The following is a 19244-nucleotide window of genomic DNA, read 5'->3' as shown; positions in this document are numbered from 1 at the left end:
ACGGGAACCCACCCACACACACTTCTCCAAGCCCAGGAGACACCACATGAAGACAACCCACCATGCCCACCCAGGCGGGTTTCAGAGAGGCACCATGTTTAGCAAAGTGCCCTCACTAAATAATCAGCAAGATGGTGGCAATCAATACATAAAAGCCTGAAAGGCCAGGACGGCATGTTCAGGCTGGGTCCTTACCAACTGTTCACCATTGTAGTGACCTTCGATTATCCGATCATACGAGATGCCCACAGGGATAACCAGGATGTCAGGGATGGTGTTGGACGACAGAGTATCCACTACCACTGACAGGAGCCCGGCCCGGGCACACGAGGTCTTGCCACTGCGGGAGCGGGTGCCTTCCAGGAAGATCTCCAGGAACTGCTGCTGTCGGAGGAGTTCAACTATGTGCTGAGACACAAGAGAATCAGACATGAGCATAAGACTGAGCAACTCAGATGAGAGCAGGACAACTAAACCCTCATACAAAGCACACACGAATGGCAACTTGGACGCTCACCTAACATTACCCCACGTCCATTACAGCCGGGGATCCCGGCACATGCAACGATCACCCACATTACAGCCAGGGATCCCAGTAAAATGGCACTTGGGTGACCACACACGGCGATCACACACATCAATGCAGTAACCTCCCAAATCCGATGTCTCCATCACTCCCGTATGACAGCTAAGGCCGTGGTGTTGAGGACAGCTAAAGGCCGTACGCACCCCATGGAGCAGCGCTCTGTACAGAATGTCTTTGCGTCCATCTGCAGTTCCATCAAGCCTCCGTCTTATGAAAAAGCCCCCAAGCTTGTGAATCAAGGTACTGCAAATTCAAGAATGCACAAATTATTTATAAGAAAAAATGTAAAAAGACTCAAATGTCAAGATACTCCAAAGCACTGCCACCCAGACAGAAGCACACGTGTCACTTGAATGTTGGCAATGGAAACACAGGGGTTCCATTTCCATGTTGCTGACATGTTTCACCCACTCCTCAGCCTTCAAGCATCACTGAATCTTAACTTCTGAGCCAAAAGGAATCTGACGAGGTGATCCACAGAGGTAAGGACAGGGATTTGAGGAAGACTGAGTCACAGCCTTCTCTGTGTGTTCACTGGTGAATTCTCTAGACTCTAGGGGGCAGTTCCATCTGGTCACACTGATGCACCGCCCTGGCTAAACCAAATGGGTCACAAGCTGGGCAAGAGTTAGAGCACTATCTGTGCTGGCTGAGGACCCTGGTTCGATTCCCAGTACCCACACAGTGGTTCACAACCATCTGTAACTGCAGTCAGTACCAAGGAATCCACACCAATTCTGAACTACTTGGGCACCAGGCACACAAGTTCTGCATAAACATATATGCAGGCAAAAAATTCATGCACATGAAACAAATAAATCTTTATTTTTTTAAAGAAACATAAGTGAGTCACAAAACTAAATGTCAGGAACCTGAGAAAAGTGCTGACTGGTAGGGGTGGGGTGGGGCTAACCGAGATGAGAGGAAGATAAGACAGGGTATGGGGAAGAGAATAATCAGAATACACTAAATACATCTATGACACTGTCAAAAAACCAAAGTTAACCAATGACTGAGCATGGTGGTGCATGCCGTTAATCTCAGCACTCAAGAGGCAGAAACAGTAGGATTTCCAAGTCCAAACTGGTCTACACTACTGTTCCCAGAACAGCCAGAGCTACAGAGTGAAACCCTGTCTCAAGAAGGATCAAATATTCCTTGGGGAAAATATTCTCCAATAGCTGATGCTTACGAGAGGGTCCTGTGAGACCAGCGACTCTGACCACAGCAAGACAAGCTGCTCCAGTGCTGAGACCAGGCCTTTCTGCCCAAGGACGTGCATGTGCATGTGTGCGTGTGCGTGTGCGTGTGCGTGTGCGTCACATGGGTGGGTAGGTGCATGTGAGGCCAGCACACAAGCACACATGTCATTAATCAAGGTCTACCTACATTTTGAGACTGGGTCTCCAACCGGCCTGGAGCTTGACAAACAGGCTAGGCTGCCTGCCAGAGAGCCCAAGGTGCCACCTGCCTCTGCAAACACCACAACACCCAGACTTTTTCTGCACAGTTCTCGAGATAGAACTCAGGGCCCCAGGCCTGACAAGCAGATTGCCACTGGGGATATCTCCCAAGCCAAGCTATCTGATGATTTTCTAATTTAGCGTCTTGGTTCCCTGGCGCTGGGAAAAGATGCTGTGGAGTGTGGCGTGGGTATTCTAGCCCCCGTGAAAGCACATCTGTCTTGTGGGTTCCTGTCACTGTGTTTATACGTCTATGCTCCCCATAACAGGATTAGCTATTTGACAGCAAGGGCTAAGTGTGTCTTTTCTACATTTACTTAAGGTTCATTAGGATAAATACCACTGACTACAGAAATGGTGGCTTCTCTTCTGCTAACTACTCAGGTCTGACTAGCTGCAGACACTGGGGACCTAGAGAACTCAGCGTGAAGGACCAGGAAGAGCGTCTCCTTTGGTGAGACTGAGGCCTAGACTGAATGCCATTGTGGGAAGCCCATACTGCCCAGTGATTGGCCGCTCCCTGCAGTTTCTCTCTGCATTCAAACTTTAACTCCTGTCAGGTCCCAGAGCTGACTGACCTCAGTGCTGTGTGCTGCTTGGAAGTTGAGAGTTCAGTTCCTCAGACAACCTCAACCCAGTCCTCATCAGCTCCTCCCCAGTGATCAGACACAGTAGATAGCAGATCCAGTCTCCCTACACCTTCTACTGAGTCCCAAATGGGGACGTGCACTGACTCTTAGGAGCTCAGTTTACTAATTCCTTCTCGGTCTGTCCCTGCTCTTCTCTCCAAGAACACGGCTACACTGACCTAAGTCCTCATCATTTGCCTGAGCCTTCATAACAGAGTCAATCTCTTCAAGTGCAGAATGAGCAATCGACATCCAGGTCTGCCCATGTGTTCAGTCATCAACATACGGGTCTGATCATGTGTTCAGTCATCAACATCCGGGTCTGCCCATGTGGTCAGTCATCAACATCCGGGTCTGCCCATGTGTTCAGTCAGTCATCAACATCCGGGTCTGCCCATGTGGTCAGTCAGGAGCTTCCCACCCTTAGCATGGAGCTGCTTTTGACCCAGCCCTATCTGTGCAGCTGCACCTCCCTCCTCTGGCCTTCCCGTGGGCTTCCTAGTGCACACTCCAGTGTACCTACCTACCTTTCACCCTCCTACAACCATGCCTTGTATCTCTGCCTTTCCCTTGTGAAAACCACAGCATCCTCTGGAAATGCCCTGTAAAAGTGCTCTATTGGATTCTCTGCATCATGAGGTTGAGATCACAGCAGGTCACCCTTGCCGACGTTAGCTACCATAGCGCCAGACCATCCCCTCAGCGTTCTTTGACAGGTCTGGTCCACTGCCCTTTAATGGCCTTCCGCTGTCTGATACAGTCCGTCTAGCTTACCTGGCACACTCCACAAAGGAGTCGGTATCAAAAGCAAATGCAGAGATATCTTGACGGGCAATGCTTTGTGTTGTGTATTGTGCAAAGGTTACACAGTGTATTGTGCAAAGGTTACACAGTGAAACAGTGTATTGTGCAAAGGTTACACAGTGAAACAGTGTATTGTGCAAAGGTTACGCAGTGAAACAGTGTATTGTGCAAAGATTACACAGTGAAACAGTGTATTGTGCAAAGGTTACACAGTGAAACAGTGTATTGTGCAAAGGTTACACAGTGAAACATTACTTCTACAATCAAAAGGCTAATGTCATTTTTATAACAAGTATTAAAATATAACAAGTCCTACATTCAAAACAATTTGGTTTGGTTTGGTTTGGTTTGGTTTGGTTTGGTTTGGTTTGGTTTGGTTTGGTTTGGTTTGGTTTGGAGGTGTTTTTTTGTTTCAGGTTTTTACTTTGGAGACAGAGACTCACTATCTGGAAACCTGTAGTATGAACCACAATGGCCTAGAATCCACATAGACCCACCTGCCTCAGCCACCCAAAGCTGAGATTAAAAGTGTGCCCAAGATGTCTGACAAAACTGTCTCTTTACCACCTTTAGTTTGAACCAGGCACTCTCACCTGAAGATGGGGATGTTGAGGTTGTTGCCCGAGGCGATGTATGGAGCTTTGATGTTGTGGCAGAAGAGGATGAAGGTGAGCAGCAGGTAGTCGATGTGGGATCTGTGCACCGGCAGAAACAAGAGCGGCAGGTTCGTCTAGGGCAGAAGGGAGCCACGGCATTAAGGCTCAGGAGTTAAGCTTCAGTCCTACTTTGTTTGGTTATGGTCAATGACTCGCTCTCCCAAAGGCGCTCCATAATTCTTCAGTGCCTATGCAGTACCCACAAGCTCCACTACCACAACACAGTGGGGCGAACACACAACGGTTCAGGCTAACCCGCACCTCTACTGAGAGGAAGCCTTCATCACGGAAATGAGCAGAGGGCGCTAGAGTCAGGACAGTTGATGTTTCCCCCTGTACCTGAGCCTCTATGTCCAAAACCCCTTTATGTGTATGTGTGACCTGGTGTTCAGGATTGTTGCAAGGTAAATTAGGAATTCTACACATTTTTAATAGGCCCTGCTTGTTTTCACAAAGGTTGGGGGGAGGTGCAGGGGTTTCCAAATGGGTTCAAAGGGCCAACGACAGAGGAGGCGTTCTGGACAAGGTCTAGCAGCACTCCACACACGCAGGACATGGCATTAAGGGGCACAGCATCCACACACGGGGAATTGGGTGACGGAGCATGGAAATCCTACCTCGGTTGCAGCTTTCACCATCTCGAGTTGACCCTTGTGAATCTGAATGTTCCAGAAGAAGCTGTTGAAGAGCTTTAGTAACACCCAGCCAGTCAGCCTGACAGAAAGAAAAACATAGGAGTCTGTATGTACGTAGACAAACGTGTATGCTATAAATCTGATGCCATTTACTTTTGCCTCTCTCGGCTTCTGGATCTACAGCCTAGAAGTACTTGTGAATTTAAAGTTGAAATTTGTAAAAGTACTTGTAAAAAGTATTGCAAACTGAAAAATACATGTGCGTGCCCTTAGCTATCTGAACTGAAGAGCAGGCGTACTCACTTAAAGCAGACCCCACTCACTCAGTCTCTGCGGGCTCTGGACTGTGAACACATTTTTCTCTAACAGCACTTAATCACTTCAAAAGTGTGTGGCCAGGATAATTTAGGGACTAAAAGGACCCTTTTTTTTTTTTTAATTTAATTTTTTATTAGATATATTTCTTTATTTACATTTCAAATGTTACTCCCTTTCCTGGTTTCCCATCCATAAGTTCCCTTCCCTACCCCATATGGGTGTTACCCCCATGGTCCCCCCTTACTGCCCCCCCATATTCCCCTGCACTGGGGGTCCAGCCTTGGCAGGACCAAGGGCTTCCCCTTCCACTGGTGCCCCAACAAGGCTATTCTCTGCTACATATGCAGTTGGAGCCCTGGGTCAGTCCATGTATAGTCTTTGGGTAGTGGTTTAGTCCCTGGGAGCCCTAGTTGGTTGGCATTGTTGTTCTTATGGGGTTGCAAGCTCCTTCAACTCTTTCAATCCTTCCTTTAATTCAATGTTCTCAGTTCAGTGGTTTGGTGCTAGCATTCACCTCTGTATTGGACATGGTCTGGATGTGTCTCTCAGGAGAGATCTATATCCAATCACTTTCAGCATACATTTTTTAGCTTCATTAATCTTCCTAGTTTTGGTGGCGATATATATATATCCTTCTAACACACACAACTCCTCTGTGTAAGACACAGATATGTGAGGCTTGACTCAGCCATCTAAGGAGAAGAGAGGACACCCAAATTAGAGTAGCTGCCACCTATCAGCATGGGTAAAAGCAGCCGGAAGCCTTCGTGTGCTCGTTCACAAGGGAGCCAGTGGATTTAACACTGAAACACATCAGTACCCTTTGTTCACATGCTTTCCTTGACTGAGGAAAGGAAGGTCCAACAGCTCCAATCTATTTGTAGGAGACAGGCTGACTCCTGCCTCAACTACCCTAGCCCTCTAATACCTGATCATCCCGGGGGAGACTGTAGCAACCATTTCCTGAAGGATCTTCCTGGCTTTCCTTTTCACTTTCTGGATGGCTTTGGACTGCTGCTGGGCAGATCCATCCGGGTTCAACTCTGCAGCCACTTCAGCAATTGCCTCTTGGACTCTGATTTGAAAGTAAAAGTCAGACAAGGAAACAGATTCTATGTAAGAGGACGTATTGATATTTTCCAAACTACAGCTATAAATGAATATGATGAAAAGACAGAAAAAGATATTCATTGTCTTTAATATGCAGAAAATGCACGTTCTCTTTAATATGTAGTATAGCAGTGAGAGAAAACACAAGTTAGGATGATCAGCCAGGGTTGTCGATCAAAACTGATGCCAGAGATGGGCAAGACGGCTCAGTGGTCAAGAGCATGTCCTGTCTTGCAGAAGACCCACGTCAGGCAGCTCACAACAGTTCCCAGGGATTGGACAGTCCCATAGCCTCCTCCTACATAGGCACGTGCCCTACATCCATACATAAATAACAGTAATAACACCTTTAAAATGGTGGGCATCCTATCCCTAAGCCTAAGGCTCCCTTAGAAATCTGGACGGATCTAAGAATTTCCTCAGCTCACTGACTGCTGTGGAACTGAATGCCCCAGTCATGTTATACTTAACAAATCAAGGGAAAAGGAAGGCCACCCTGCGTACACATCCCACAGAGGAGCACATACTGAAAGCACATGCACACTTCATGAAAACGGATTGTGTGATCTAGGATGTAACCCGGTATAATAAACACAGTAAAGCAAGCTGCCACCAAAGAGTCAAAGAAACACATGGCTTCTTCAACAATCATAATCTACCATTTGTTTACACTGCTGCCTCACTAGACCTGTATGTAAAACTCTCTGAGAAGCACTGAAACAGATATACTATTTACTTTTCCTTTTCTCCTTCTGAGCAGTCATTTTACAAAGGCGGAGCTCACCACTGAGCAGTAAGAATGGCTACAGAAAAGGCTCGTCCACTGCCACAGTCACCCGACAGTTTTAAGCATTTAGGGCATGGGCCTAGGATGCTTCTCTAGGTATCTAATGCAATATCTCTCTTGTCAACTATTCAATATCATTTAACATGTTTTCCTGAGTTCTTACGGTGCCCAACACTGTTGGGATTAGAGCCACAACTTCCCACAAAGCTACAAACATGAATTCCAAGTTTTCAGTCACCCCATCTCTGGCCTCTAACTCCTGCTACACCTTCGAGGTGGGCCACTCACAGGAGGCAGAGAAGAGAAACTCTCACTCTCACGACACTGTGAAGCTCAGAAAACCACCCCTGACGTATGGAGCAAGGTGAACGTTTTTAAAAGTAAATGGAAGGCCTTGGAAACTGCCCTAGCCTTCCAAGTTCTCCATGATCTCTCTTGACCTAAGACACTGGAAGGGGCTCTCTGGAATTCCCTTATCCAGCAGAAAACTTCTCCCTCAAGAGACAGATTATCTGAAACTCCTAGAATCCTGATAAGCAGGAAGGGAAGGCTGATACCCTGGGACTGAAAGTACAGGCAGCGTAAGCTGACTTCATCTAGTCTTCTGAGGGAAGCTTGCCGCTACTCGGGCAACCTAATCACTCTGTCCCCAGTGAGGTTCCATTGCTCATTTTCTCCCTCAGAGAGAACTCTGTCCTGGCTGTTCTCTCCCCTAGCTCACTCATAATCCCCAGACTGCACCTCGAAATCATCTAAAGCTCCTAGTTTCCCTTTCCCTGAGGCTATCCAGCTTCTCAACACCTCATTAGTTGCTTTTCTGGGGTTGGTGCACATTAACGAAGGTGTGAAGCTCCTTCCCTTGATAGTCTGCTGATGTCAGGCTCCCTCAGAGTTTCTCAGAGAGCAAAATTCCCAAGATTCTAGCAATGGCTTTCTATGGCAAGGACTTGGGTTTAAACTCAAACACCATCAGACAAAATACTAACTACTTCTCTTTGGGCTATCAAAACAGAAAATGGGTTGCTTCCGATATTGGTATTACAGAAAGTTAAATGGGGAACCCAAGCACACTCATACCCGTCTCTAACATTGGCTCATGACTGCTTCCACATTCTACAGGCCTGGTTATTACATGGTCCCCAAACCAGGACTGTCTACCTCAGCTGCAGTCTTTGTCACGCCTTCCACTCCCCTGACTTTTGTGACTCAGTACTTAATGTTCAGAAATGCAAGCATTGCCCTACAGAGAGAAGCAGAGAAACCAACAGAAGAGGATTAACGCCCACTCCCCTCCCATCGTCACACTGGCCTGTCCCCACATTGTCACAAGTGGCCCAATCTCACCTGCTGCTGTTCAGTACATTGTCAGTGATACTGGTGGCAAACATGCCCTTGTGGACATCGCGCTCTTGAACAAAAAGGATGTAAGAAAGCCGTCTTGCCAGCCATCCTCGGTGCCTGTAACACACACATAAACCTTCTCGGTCAGTGCTCCGCACAGCCCACTACACAGTGCTCTCCTACCACAGAGAGTTTCAGGTCCTCTATTCCAGACAATGGCCCTAGAGGTCAGGATGCTGTGCAGCTATTTTGACTCATCATGATTGCTTTCATACATTCTCAGGTAAAACTGAATCCTAGAAATTGTCTAATCTTGCTGAATAATAGCCCAAAAGAAAAGTCAGATTTCATCAATAGCACTGTAAAGACAAGTAAGTGGGACGTTACCCATTAGCTGTGTTGTGAGCAGGACAGGTAGAGGTGACCGCAGATGACATAAAGTAAACTTGGAGGTCTCCTCCCAACAGGAAAAGCAATTTTTGTATTAAAGCATTCTTCCAAGGCAAGCACTGAGGCTCAAAGGAAATTAAAAGCTAATCAGATCAAAGACATCTGGCTTCTAAATATCTACATCTTCCCACTGTAAACGCACAGCAGGTCTATCTAAGGAACGTTCATTCTCTTGTAGGTGATAATGACTCTGTGGTGACTAGCGGGGGTACAGAGACACACTTCAGAGTCTGAAGCCATGGATCTCACTGCCTGGTGATGTGAAACCATGTATGATAACGGCACTCGGCGACACTGAGGGCAGATTGCAGATGTGAGGTTAATAATTCTGGCACTTCTGTGACTAATTTGTTTCCATGTCTTCTGATTTCTCCTTTACTGTCTTCATCTCCTGAAAGCTTAGCCCACTGTTGCATTCACTGAACACTTCCAGATGGTTATTACAATACGTGCCCAAACGCTGTCTGAAACCCCTCTGCAATTGCTGAACCATGGAGGAGTGTGGAGGTGGGAGTGAGCAAGCACCTGAGAGCGGAAGTCAGGAACAGCACATGAGCAGGTGTGTGACTGGCCTGAGCATGTACAGCACAGTGCCTGTGCTTATAAACAGTCAGGCTTCGTCAATTAGCACACAGGCAGCCGGAAAGGCTACGTGTTTGAGTAACTAGTGTGAGCCGTTGCCAGGTCAATATAGCCAATGCTTTTAAAAAACTGTTCTGAACGGGAATAACAGACAAACATTTTAGCTTCGTATATAAAATGTGTATTTACATGAAGAAGAAACTGTTTCTTTACCTAGAATCTGTCATGTCAACTAAAAAACAAAAAACAAAACCTGACTTCAAAGAGCAGCCTCTCCTGCTTTACGTCGACACAAAGGAGCCGCAGAGGAACTGGAGAATGCAAAGAAGACACGTGGTCCTATGACAAAAGCAAGCTGTGATCCAGATAAGCAGGCCTCATCTCTCAGACAAGGCCCTCTTCGTGTACTTAGGGGCAGTACCATGAAGGACTAAATCCAAGCACTGGCTGCTTACCTTTCACAGAATGTTCATGACCACGAACACCTCTTACACCATCAGTAAGAGGCTCTAAGAACTCTAAGAACCATAAGTCCTGCGGTATTTTGGCTGCTGTTTCTCTTGCTTCAGGAACACACAGCCTTCCAACTCTTCCTTATCCTCTAACTTTGGCTTTATGTAAAACAAAGGCCTCTTTCTCTCTGGTGCCTTCCCAATCCCTGTGTACTTGGAAGTTAGAACTCACTGTTTTAAATTATCTTCCATAAGTAAATCGAAGAACATTTACTGTAGGGTGGGACCAGCAGGAGAGAGACGTGGCAAAGGGAAAGAGAGAGGTGACTCTGAGCACGGTACTGTGACATACACCATGAAAACATAGTGAAGCCTGCCAGTCTGTACAGTGGATGCACAGTAACAAATAGGGCGTCCATGCAGTACAGAGTACGTTCCAGTACGCCACAGTGTGGCTGGTTTTTTAGTCATTTACTTTATTTTTAAAGTCCCGTGTTTGTGTGTGACTGCACACACATGCCAGTGAGTGTACACACATACACACAGGTGTGTGTGCACATGGCAGACGGAGGACTCTCCTTGCATCATGGGTTCCAAGAACCACAATCAGGTCATCAGGCTAAGCCAATGGTTCTCAATCTTCCTAGTGCTGTGACCCTTTAATACTGCTCCTCATGGTATGTGGAGACACCCCCCCCCCAGCCATTAGTTCATTGCTACTTCATAACTGTAATTTTGCTACTGTTGTGAATCATGATGTAAATTATCTAATATGCAGGATACCTGTTATGGGAACACTATTAATGGGTCCTTTGACTGCCAAAGGGGTCATGTTGAAAACCCCTGAGCTAAGTCACCTCACTGGCTGCCTTTATTATTTTTTGAAGTATGAAATAGTCACAACAGATAAGACATTTAAACCTATATCTCTTGTCAAAGAAATATTTCCTGCTTCTTAGCAAAAAGTTAATTATCTGCATATGTTAAAGAACACCACAGGTGGCATTTACACCACATGGGGATCCCTCACATAGAGCAGCTATTTCCCTGACAGGACTCAGGAGGCTGCCCTGCCTCTGACCTTTACATGAAAAGAGTATGAAAAGCTCACACTCTATCCACTCTGGAAACCACAGGTACATCTTAAAGAACACTAACGAGCATTACAGAGTTTTACTTCTATGACATATTAGAAACAAGAAATGTCCTTTTACCTTGTGTGAGTTTCATTGATATAAATAACATTCCGCAAACCCAGAGATGGGATACTGGGGTTGAAAAACCTTTCCTATAAAAACAAAATGAATGGAGACATGAATTCACAGCCAGAGTGATGGTCAAGAATCCCACTAATGTCTGTAGAAGACATTTAAAATCCAAGCATAACAGTAGGGGTTACTGCTTCAAAACATGAATGAAGGAAATACATGTTTTATTGAATATTACTTTTTATGCTTCCAAGATAGTCACAAACTCAAGTTTAACTTTGAAGCCCTAAAACCAAAGGCAATGGTATCTCTTCCCTTCCCACACCATCCCTACAGAGCAGGGACCCACAATCAGCTTCTATCACAGGAAGTCAGAGCTTCCAATAGTCCCCAAATACAAACGATCATCCTAAATCCCACAGTTCCTCGTGGGCACCCGAGAATCGCTATATCATTGAGTGGGAAAACCGAGGCTGCCAAAACTTGAGGAGTTTCCCATTCCCTACAATGACTGAGCACTTCATGCTGAAAAGTACAGCCACCAGGTGATCTTGAGAACAGTCATCTCTTTATCAATGTGAGCAAGGGAGTAAAAACCCAAAAATAAATGCAGGAAAAAAATGTGCCAACAAGATATAAAAATCACTTAATCTCTACAGAAACTGGGGTTTCAAAGAACGAAGGCAAATAACAAGAAGTATAAAAATATTCATTAACAAATTGTTTTAAATGAGCCTGGAAGAACTTCAAGAAAAATGTAGGTCCACCCTTTACTGCTGCGACACAGAAAACAACAGCCTGCTACAATGTATCCATCCAACCCAGACCATAGCATCACACGGCCAATGACTCCCTGTGCAGCTCGGTTACGATACACTGTAGCACTGCAGTTGCAACACTGTTTACTGCAGAACCATAGCTAAGGTATTGTCTTGCGTTCAAAATTAGAATTAGGTGAGAGGCCAGTCTAAAAAGAAAAGCCACATGACCTTCCATTTAAATCTTTGTTTCCACTACCCTCTAAATCTAAAATGGCCTCACTCCTGGGCTGGCAATTTTCATGTTCCTTCAGTTGTAACAAATTCTTGCATTAAGGCCCTCATAGTCTAAAGGGAGCATCTCTAACAAGCCATGCTTTAGCAGACCTGGACAATGGATGAGAACTGCCCAGGCTGACTAAAGCTTGCTAATGTTAACAAATAACCTTTATGCCAGCCTCAGAACTGAACCTTCTGCCATGCCAGCCTCCGGGAAAGACTTTACCCAGCACAGTTCGCCATTCACACAAGTTATAAACAACCTCTGGGAAAGACAGGTTTCTGAGTTCCAAGTACTTGGTCCATCTCAGGGGGGTGCTTAACATCGAACACAGCCCTTCAAAGCATAACTCTCACCTCAGAAGAGTAGGGAAGGAAATCCTGTTTGCTAACTCATCCTTCCCACAAATGCCATTAGAAGCTCACCTTTCACCCAGTCGGCTCTTCTCAAAGGATGCAGAGGGTGGCGTGGCATGCTTATTTCTCAACCAAAGAACAAAACCAAGGACACTCTTGGGAGCCAAGTCAAAGCCTAGCTGGTACCGAGCACTCCATCAACTCTATGAACTCAAACATCGACTCTCCCCTGACTCTACCCTAACTGTGGGCAATAATATTTAATAAACGAATAGCAATATGAATTAAGTCCATTTCTTTACCTGAAATGTTTGACTTATATACAGGGGTCTCCATTCTGAAGGAGTCAAGTCCATTAAGACCCAAATCCACAAAACCGAAAACCCTGTGCAGCAGAAAAGCATGGTGAGCAGGAGGGTCCTTACCCAGCTCTGAGGCGTGCATGAATAGCAGCACCTTCCCACGAAAGGCCTCTTCCGGCTCATGAGGCTCTCTTTCCATTTCAGCGTTGCGGATCTGAAGAAAGTAGGTTTGAAGCCACAGTCAACCTAGTGGATACAAGGCAGAAAGCATGTGTAAATGGCAAGCACTGTTTAGATCCCCCTTATCTATTTCAAATAGAAGAGAAAATGGTGTTGTTCCCATTGTTGGCAGTGTAATTGCACATGCCGTGAAGAGAGTATTTTTCATGTAAGGTATCGTGTTCCACCATCATCACTTGGAAAAAAAGGTTGGTACGGAAGAAAAAGTTGATTTCCTAAAATCATAGTTTGCAACAGCTGCTACATGTTCAATACAGCATTCACAGGTTTACTCCACGGAGTTGTAATGTTCACCACAGAATGGATGGATAGAAAAACAGGGCGCCTATATTACAATGGAACATTTTTCAGCCACAAAAAGGAACAAACACCTAAGAAGCCAGGGGCTCTTTATGTTAACAATAGCCCGGCACACAAAGGCAACTACTGCCTTTCTTACAAATGCAAGCTGAAAACCTTGACCTCACAGAAGCAGAGAGAGAAGAGTAACCCAGAAGCCAAAGGGACTTCTGACAGTGGATGAAGAAGTCAGACTCCTGAATCCCTGTGCTCAGCCAACCTTATGCTCTTTCAAAGCGCAGGCTACTCCCACGGGAAAACCATGCAGACCTGACCCAGTGAGCAGGTGTTCTTGTAACACTTGAGAAGAGAAACAAAGTATGGTCAGTGATGTTCTGTTACAAAAAGCACTTAAAGCCTAGACTTAAATCACAGACACATCATTTGACCAGAGTCAAACCCTGTCCTATGGTTTAAGATTATTCTTTAACTTTCAGTCATTGTTTTTCAGATCTCACTGATACAATGTTCTTAAAAAAAACAACCTATTAATATAAATCTTTGTTGAGGTAGTTTAAACATTCCATGTAATGCTGAAATAGTAACAACACAAGGAAATGCATGCTTTTCAACTAGTTTAATAAACAAGTTTCCTGTTTTTAGAGTTCATTTCCATTATAAAATTCAGGCTTGCTAAATATAAGTTGTGTGGAAGATATCAAAAGGAAAAAATTTATAAACACACTACACAAAGTGATGGCTACTATTTATGCCTCCATGCAAGAAATTTGTTTTTTAATAAATTACCTTTCTGGAATTTTCCATCCATTTTCTTCTTCCCAATTCGTACTACTAAAAATTATCCTTAGATTGCAAAAGAACACCACTTCTAAGAGTTGGAAGCAGCTCCGGTAATGGCGAATCTCTACTTCACATCACAGCAAACATTTTAAATGAGCTGTTCTGAAGGCTCCTTTTAAACTTACCCAGTCCTCGTTCGTGTGTTTACATCGGCCAAGGCTGTATTCTGATGAATTGGGCAGATAAGAAACGTCTATTGTGCCAATTGTCACTGAAGACTCCTCCATGACTCAACGTGGAAGTCCCAAAACATGAGCTGTAAGAAACATGCACTGCTCAAGGAAGTGCCCAGAAACTTAATACCAGCCCTCAAAATGCTGATTCTTCACAATTCTGCCCTGTAACAAGATAGCCAATGAACCAACAGATTTCTATAGTGTAGTGCATAAAACTACAGCTTGGTAAAGTGTTTATCCGGCCTGATGTGTGTTTACATGTCTGCTAAGCTGCCCTGGCCTCAAAGGTCAACGTTCTTATCTCAGTATTTCTTGAACATTTCCTGGGCAAAACGGCCAAGAACAATCACTTGGAAAAATTAAGGCACTTCACACAATAAGGCACTTGTAATCATGCTGGCCTGCAACATAATTATTTCACCTTTGTTAATAACTGAGTCTTCCTGGAAGGATGAAGACAAAACTGTTTTATTATTTAATTTAGGAATATGTACGCGTGTATATGCATATACATATGGGTGCCTGAGGAGGCCGAGTTTGTGAGCCACCTGATGTGGGTGCTGGGAACCAAACTTTGATCCTCAGAAAGATCAGCGAGCACCGCTAACCACTGGGCCGTATCTCCAGCTCCAGCATAAGCTGACTTAGTGTAATACATTTTATATGTATGAAATAACTTTTTTAAAAATTTTTAAAACCTTCTTATATAATCTTTATTTAATTATTTTAGCTGTTGGCTATTTCTCACCAGGCATTAGATTCACCTCTTAAAGTGAGAGAACAGTGTTCTCTAAGAGGAACACTTGGACTCTTTACAATCCCCACGTGGATTTGCTCTGATAACTGTTTCGCCTCAAAACAACATCTGTCCTTAGCTGTTCAGCATAAGCAATCAGCTGACACCAGAGACCAGTAAAGCATCGCTGCACCTGGTGGGAAAGTTCTTCTTTATTATAAAGATTCGACCCGGGCTACCAACTTCCGGTTCAGAATGGCCACACAACAGGGGGAGCGCGTTGCAGCCTAAAAAATGAGGCGATCGGAGGAGGAAAAGGAGGCTTGTGCCAACAGACGTCCACGCCTTGCTCCTCCGGCCCCACAGGGTTTACTTGAGGTCAAGCCAGATTGTTTTATAGGAGAGGGGAGGAGAATAAAAGAAAAAGAAAAAAAAATCCCAGGGCAGAATACAAAATCTGACAGTTTGCCACAGGCAGAGGCAAGTGAGCCCCTGCGGAGTTCAAGGCCCTGGCTGCCCACGCTTGTGAATTTGGACTAGCTGGTTAACTGCTACGCCTTGCTTTCCCCATCTGGAAAATGGGCAGCATGCCACGCGACTCGGCTGTCTCGGGCTGCAGGGAGGGCAGGGGTCTCCATAGCACGCCCGGGACGCCTTGGGGTGCATGGCGCTCAGCCCGATCTGGCGTAGCAGCTGTCAGCGGGTGGTCCCATGAGCCAGCAGCTCGCGGAATCCTCTGCTGCCTCGGTTTCCCTTCCCCATCCCCTCGGGAGGGAGGGTGCTGGGATGGCAGCCCTGCGGGTGCTGCCACTGCAGCCGGGTCCCTGGAGCAATACGGTGCCCACCCCTCCCGGAGCCCGGCCCACTCCACCGGGGACCCGGGAGTCCGCCCCGGACTCTTGCAAACCCTTGCGGGCCCAGGGAGAGCGGCGCCCACGCACCTGTCCCCGCGCTCCAGCCCAGCGGCGTCCCGCAGCCGCAGCCCGCACAGCGCTCCGGTCCACCCGCCCGGCAGCTCGCGCCTGGGCGCCCACAGCTGCCAGCGCTTCAGCTCTGCGCTTGCTGCAGCGGCGCGCCGCGATGACGCAAGAGGCGCGTGGTAGTGACGTCGGGCCTGCTGGCCGGGCCTTGCATAATGCGCCTGAGTGAAGGGTACGGTGTAGAAGCTGAGCTGAGCATGGCGAGTGAGCCTGGTGGCTACACTACCCGTTCTGCATGCCTTGTATCGGTCTGTGGGTCTGTCTGTCTGTCATCTTCCTTGCGTAACCTCAGCCAGCCTGAGCGCCTCACCAGCACCAGGCCCTGTGGTGGTGTGCATGTGGGCTACGTGGGTTTAGGTACTTGTGCTGGATCTTGCCCTTTTGTATGTGAGACCAAGCGGAATTTGGGAAGAATGAGGAGACAAGGATTGCAAAGGGCAACGTTGTGAAGTGTCTGAGTGACCGAGCCGCTACGGCGAAAAAAAATGAAGAATAGGCAAAGTAAGGCTTGAAAGATACAAAGCCGCTCGCCGCCGAGGCAGGAAGACTCAGATGGTTTCCTTTGAGGTGTCTTGCGCAGAACAGACTATGCGGTGATTGTGCTAAATGACTGAGTTCTGTCTTCCTAAGGGTGCTTAAATGTAAATTTCAAAAACCATGAATGAAATAATGCTATGCTAATTAACTCAACTCTGTTACTTTGTATTGTACTCGTGAATCATTAACATCACTTCACACACACAAACTACTACATATGAATTTACTCTTAAAATACCTTTTTTTAAAAATGGCGTTGAGGAAGTCTGAGTCCAGCTTTACCTCTCTTGAGCCATTTAAACAACACTAGGCAGGAAGGGGCTCTTTTGCAATATTTGCCAACCTTATTGACAGGTTGATGGTTATCGAAAAGCACCAGCAATTTAAAATGAAAAACGTACATCACTCAACACACATTAAATATGACATCGGGTCTGGGAACACAGAAATGATTAAGATGTGGCCTCTGTTCTCAAGTCACTGCTATTGGTTCTTGTCCGTCTTGTGCTATCAGCCTAATCTGCTCCCATCAAATCTTTGTGCACAGGTAACCCAGTTAAAACATGCCCATGGCTCTCTAGAATCCAAATGCCTGGGCCCAGCACACCATGCATACAACAGAGAGGCCTCTCCTCTCCCCAATGTTCCCCAGCAGTTGCCCCACCCACAACCCCTCTGTGGCCCTGAGATGCTATCCCGCTCTCGTTGTGCTTCTGCCTCTCATCCCAGCACTGTAATCCCTGAACTGGTTCTCCAAGCCTTCCCTATTCACTCCAGGCCTCTCCTATCCCATACTCCTGTGGCTTCTCAAAGGTTAGCCAGAGCGCCATGTCTCGGGTCTTCATCAATCAGTATCAGACTGCCAGAGAGAGGGTGACAAACCCATGGTGGCAGTGCCTTACATCAGGGTCCTAATTAATATAACAAGCACCCAATAAATACTTGAAGTTGAGGTGCAACAAGAAAAACTAGATTCCCTTAACCTGGACTTTTCACTTCTCTTTATAAACCCATCCTACAAAGCAAATATTCTCTTCTGGGAAACAACCCCAGAGACCAGAATAAGCAAAGACCCTGCCTTGATTTAGCCTCACATGTACCTTAGCAAGAAAAAAAACAAACAAACACTTCACGAAGGCTCTCAAGGAGGGTATTTGGCTACAAGTTTTCTTCTTATCCCAAAACATTGGGAAATTTTGTGCAGAGGATACGGGGCCCAAAGGCATGGAAGGAAAACATGAAGGAAAAACCTTAGATTGAAGAAGAAGAAGAAGAAGAAGAAGAAGAAGAAGAAGAAGAAGAAGAAGAAGAGGAGGAGGAGGAGGAGGAGGAGGAGGAGGAGGAGGAGGAGGAGGAGGAGGAGGAGGAGGAGGAGGAGGAGGAGGAGGAAGAGGAGGAAGAGGAGGAGGAGGAAGAAGAGAAATGAATTAAAAAGAGTGACAGAGAAATTCTAAAATGTACACCATATGGAAAGTGTGTCTTACGTAAAAGCCATAGTGACTCTTCTTGCACAAGAGCGGCCGTGTATGTCAATGTGGGTTGCCGTGCTGAGTTCTGGTTACATAATGAAATTTGTTTTGGAAGCAGGTGGCACCCTGAGCAATAATCTATTTTATCAGCAGAATGACTTATAGCAACCAGTCTAGCCAGTCAACGTGGAGCAACAGGGCTGAATTTGCTGTCTTATTTAATACAACGAAAAGCAAACAGGCAGTATAAAACAGTGACATTCAAAAATCAGACGTCGTGTGCCCGAGATAGACAGTCCGGGGGGAGGAGCAAAATGAGCTGAGCCCTTATTGGCCTATCACCTAGAGAGAGTTATCAGGCTTCGGTACACAAAGAGGGAACTCAGGGAGGTTTAGGCAGTCTGCAATAAGTAGAATTGAAAGGCTATGGGCATCAACGCTGAAGCTGGAGCAGAGTACCAGAGAGGAGACAGCTATTTGGGAAAAGGAGCCATGGAGGCCTGCAGAGCTCAGTCCAGTCTTCAGTGAACTAGCCTACACATCAGGAAGCCATCCACAAGCAGGGAAGGAGAACACTCACTGTGGCTTGCACAAGATGGGGATCATTCTTGTTCCTACAAGTCAGAGTTAGATTCTCGGTGGTCATCCATGACCGTTAAAATGCCTGATCTTTGAGAGTCTGGAAACCTCATTATTCATGACACAAATGGTCTCATTTCAGTAGCAGAGCAAAATTAGCCCTGCAATAAAGTCATATTATGATCTATTTAACAAATCTTAAAACCCAGTCCTGCCCCCAAACATTGGACAATCTCTAAAACAAGCAAACAAACAAAACAAAACAAAACAAAACAAAAAAAAAAAACCCACCAAAGTGTCCAAGAATAATGAGAAGAAAATGTATAGAGAATAAAATTTAAAAATATCCTGCACCTTACAAAGTGAAATTCTCACTGTTGTCAAATTGACTTTATTACTCAGGCATGCAAAAAATAAAAGAAAAAGGAAAACGGAAAAGAGCAATGCACGGCAGAAATGGGGAAACCCACAAATTTAGAATGCTAGAGATTATAGTAGAGTTAACAGCAGGTAGAAGAGAGACGCAGAAAAAGACCCAGCCAAATCTAGACCGTGAGAGGATGTGGCTCAGTTGGTAGGTCGCTGCTCAGGTAACATGCATGAAGTCATGCATCTCATCTACAGCACACATAAAGAGTAGGTGTGGTGTTATAGACCTTGAATGCCAGCA

General features: G+C 45.8%; 1 protein-coding gene across 1 annotated transcript in view; it reads right to left on the bottom strand.

Annotated features, from left to right (window-relative positions):
- Gpam (glycerol-3-phosphate acyltransferase, mitochondrial) overlaps positions 1–14339 on the bottom strand; it is a 33327-nt gene extending 18988 nt beyond the window's left edge. The window contains exons 1-9 of the mRNA XM_032895036.1: positions 14223–14339; positions 12841–12963; positions 11028–11101; positions 8333–8446; positions 6020–6166; positions 4756–4852; positions 4076–4212; positions 730–829; positions 196–408 (exon numbers count right to left, since the gene is read on the bottom strand). Of these exons, the coding sequence (XP_032750927.1) occupies positions 196–408; positions 730–829; positions 4076–4212; positions 4756–4852; positions 6020–6166; positions 8333–8446; positions 11028–11101; positions 12841–12963; positions 14223–14324 (1107 nt within the window). The 5' untranslated portion in view covers positions 14325–14339. The remainder of the gene's footprint in view (positions 1–195; positions 409–729; positions 830–4075; positions 4213–4755; positions 4853–6019; positions 6167–8332; positions 8447–11027; positions 11102–12840; positions 12964–14222) is intronic.
- Between the last annotated feature and the right edge of the window lie 4905 nt (positions 14340–19244).

This window comes from Rattus rattus, chromosome 2, assembly GCF_011064425.1.
Source record: "Rattus rattus isolate New Zealand chromosome 2, Rrattus_CSIRO_v1, whole genome shotgun sequence".
Taxonomy (NCBI): Eukaryota; Metazoa; Chordata; class Mammalia; order Rodentia; family Muridae; genus Rattus; species Rattus rattus.
The sequence above is the reverse complement of the archived record's forward strand: the minus strand, read 5'-3'. Positions and strand labels throughout refer to the sequence as shown.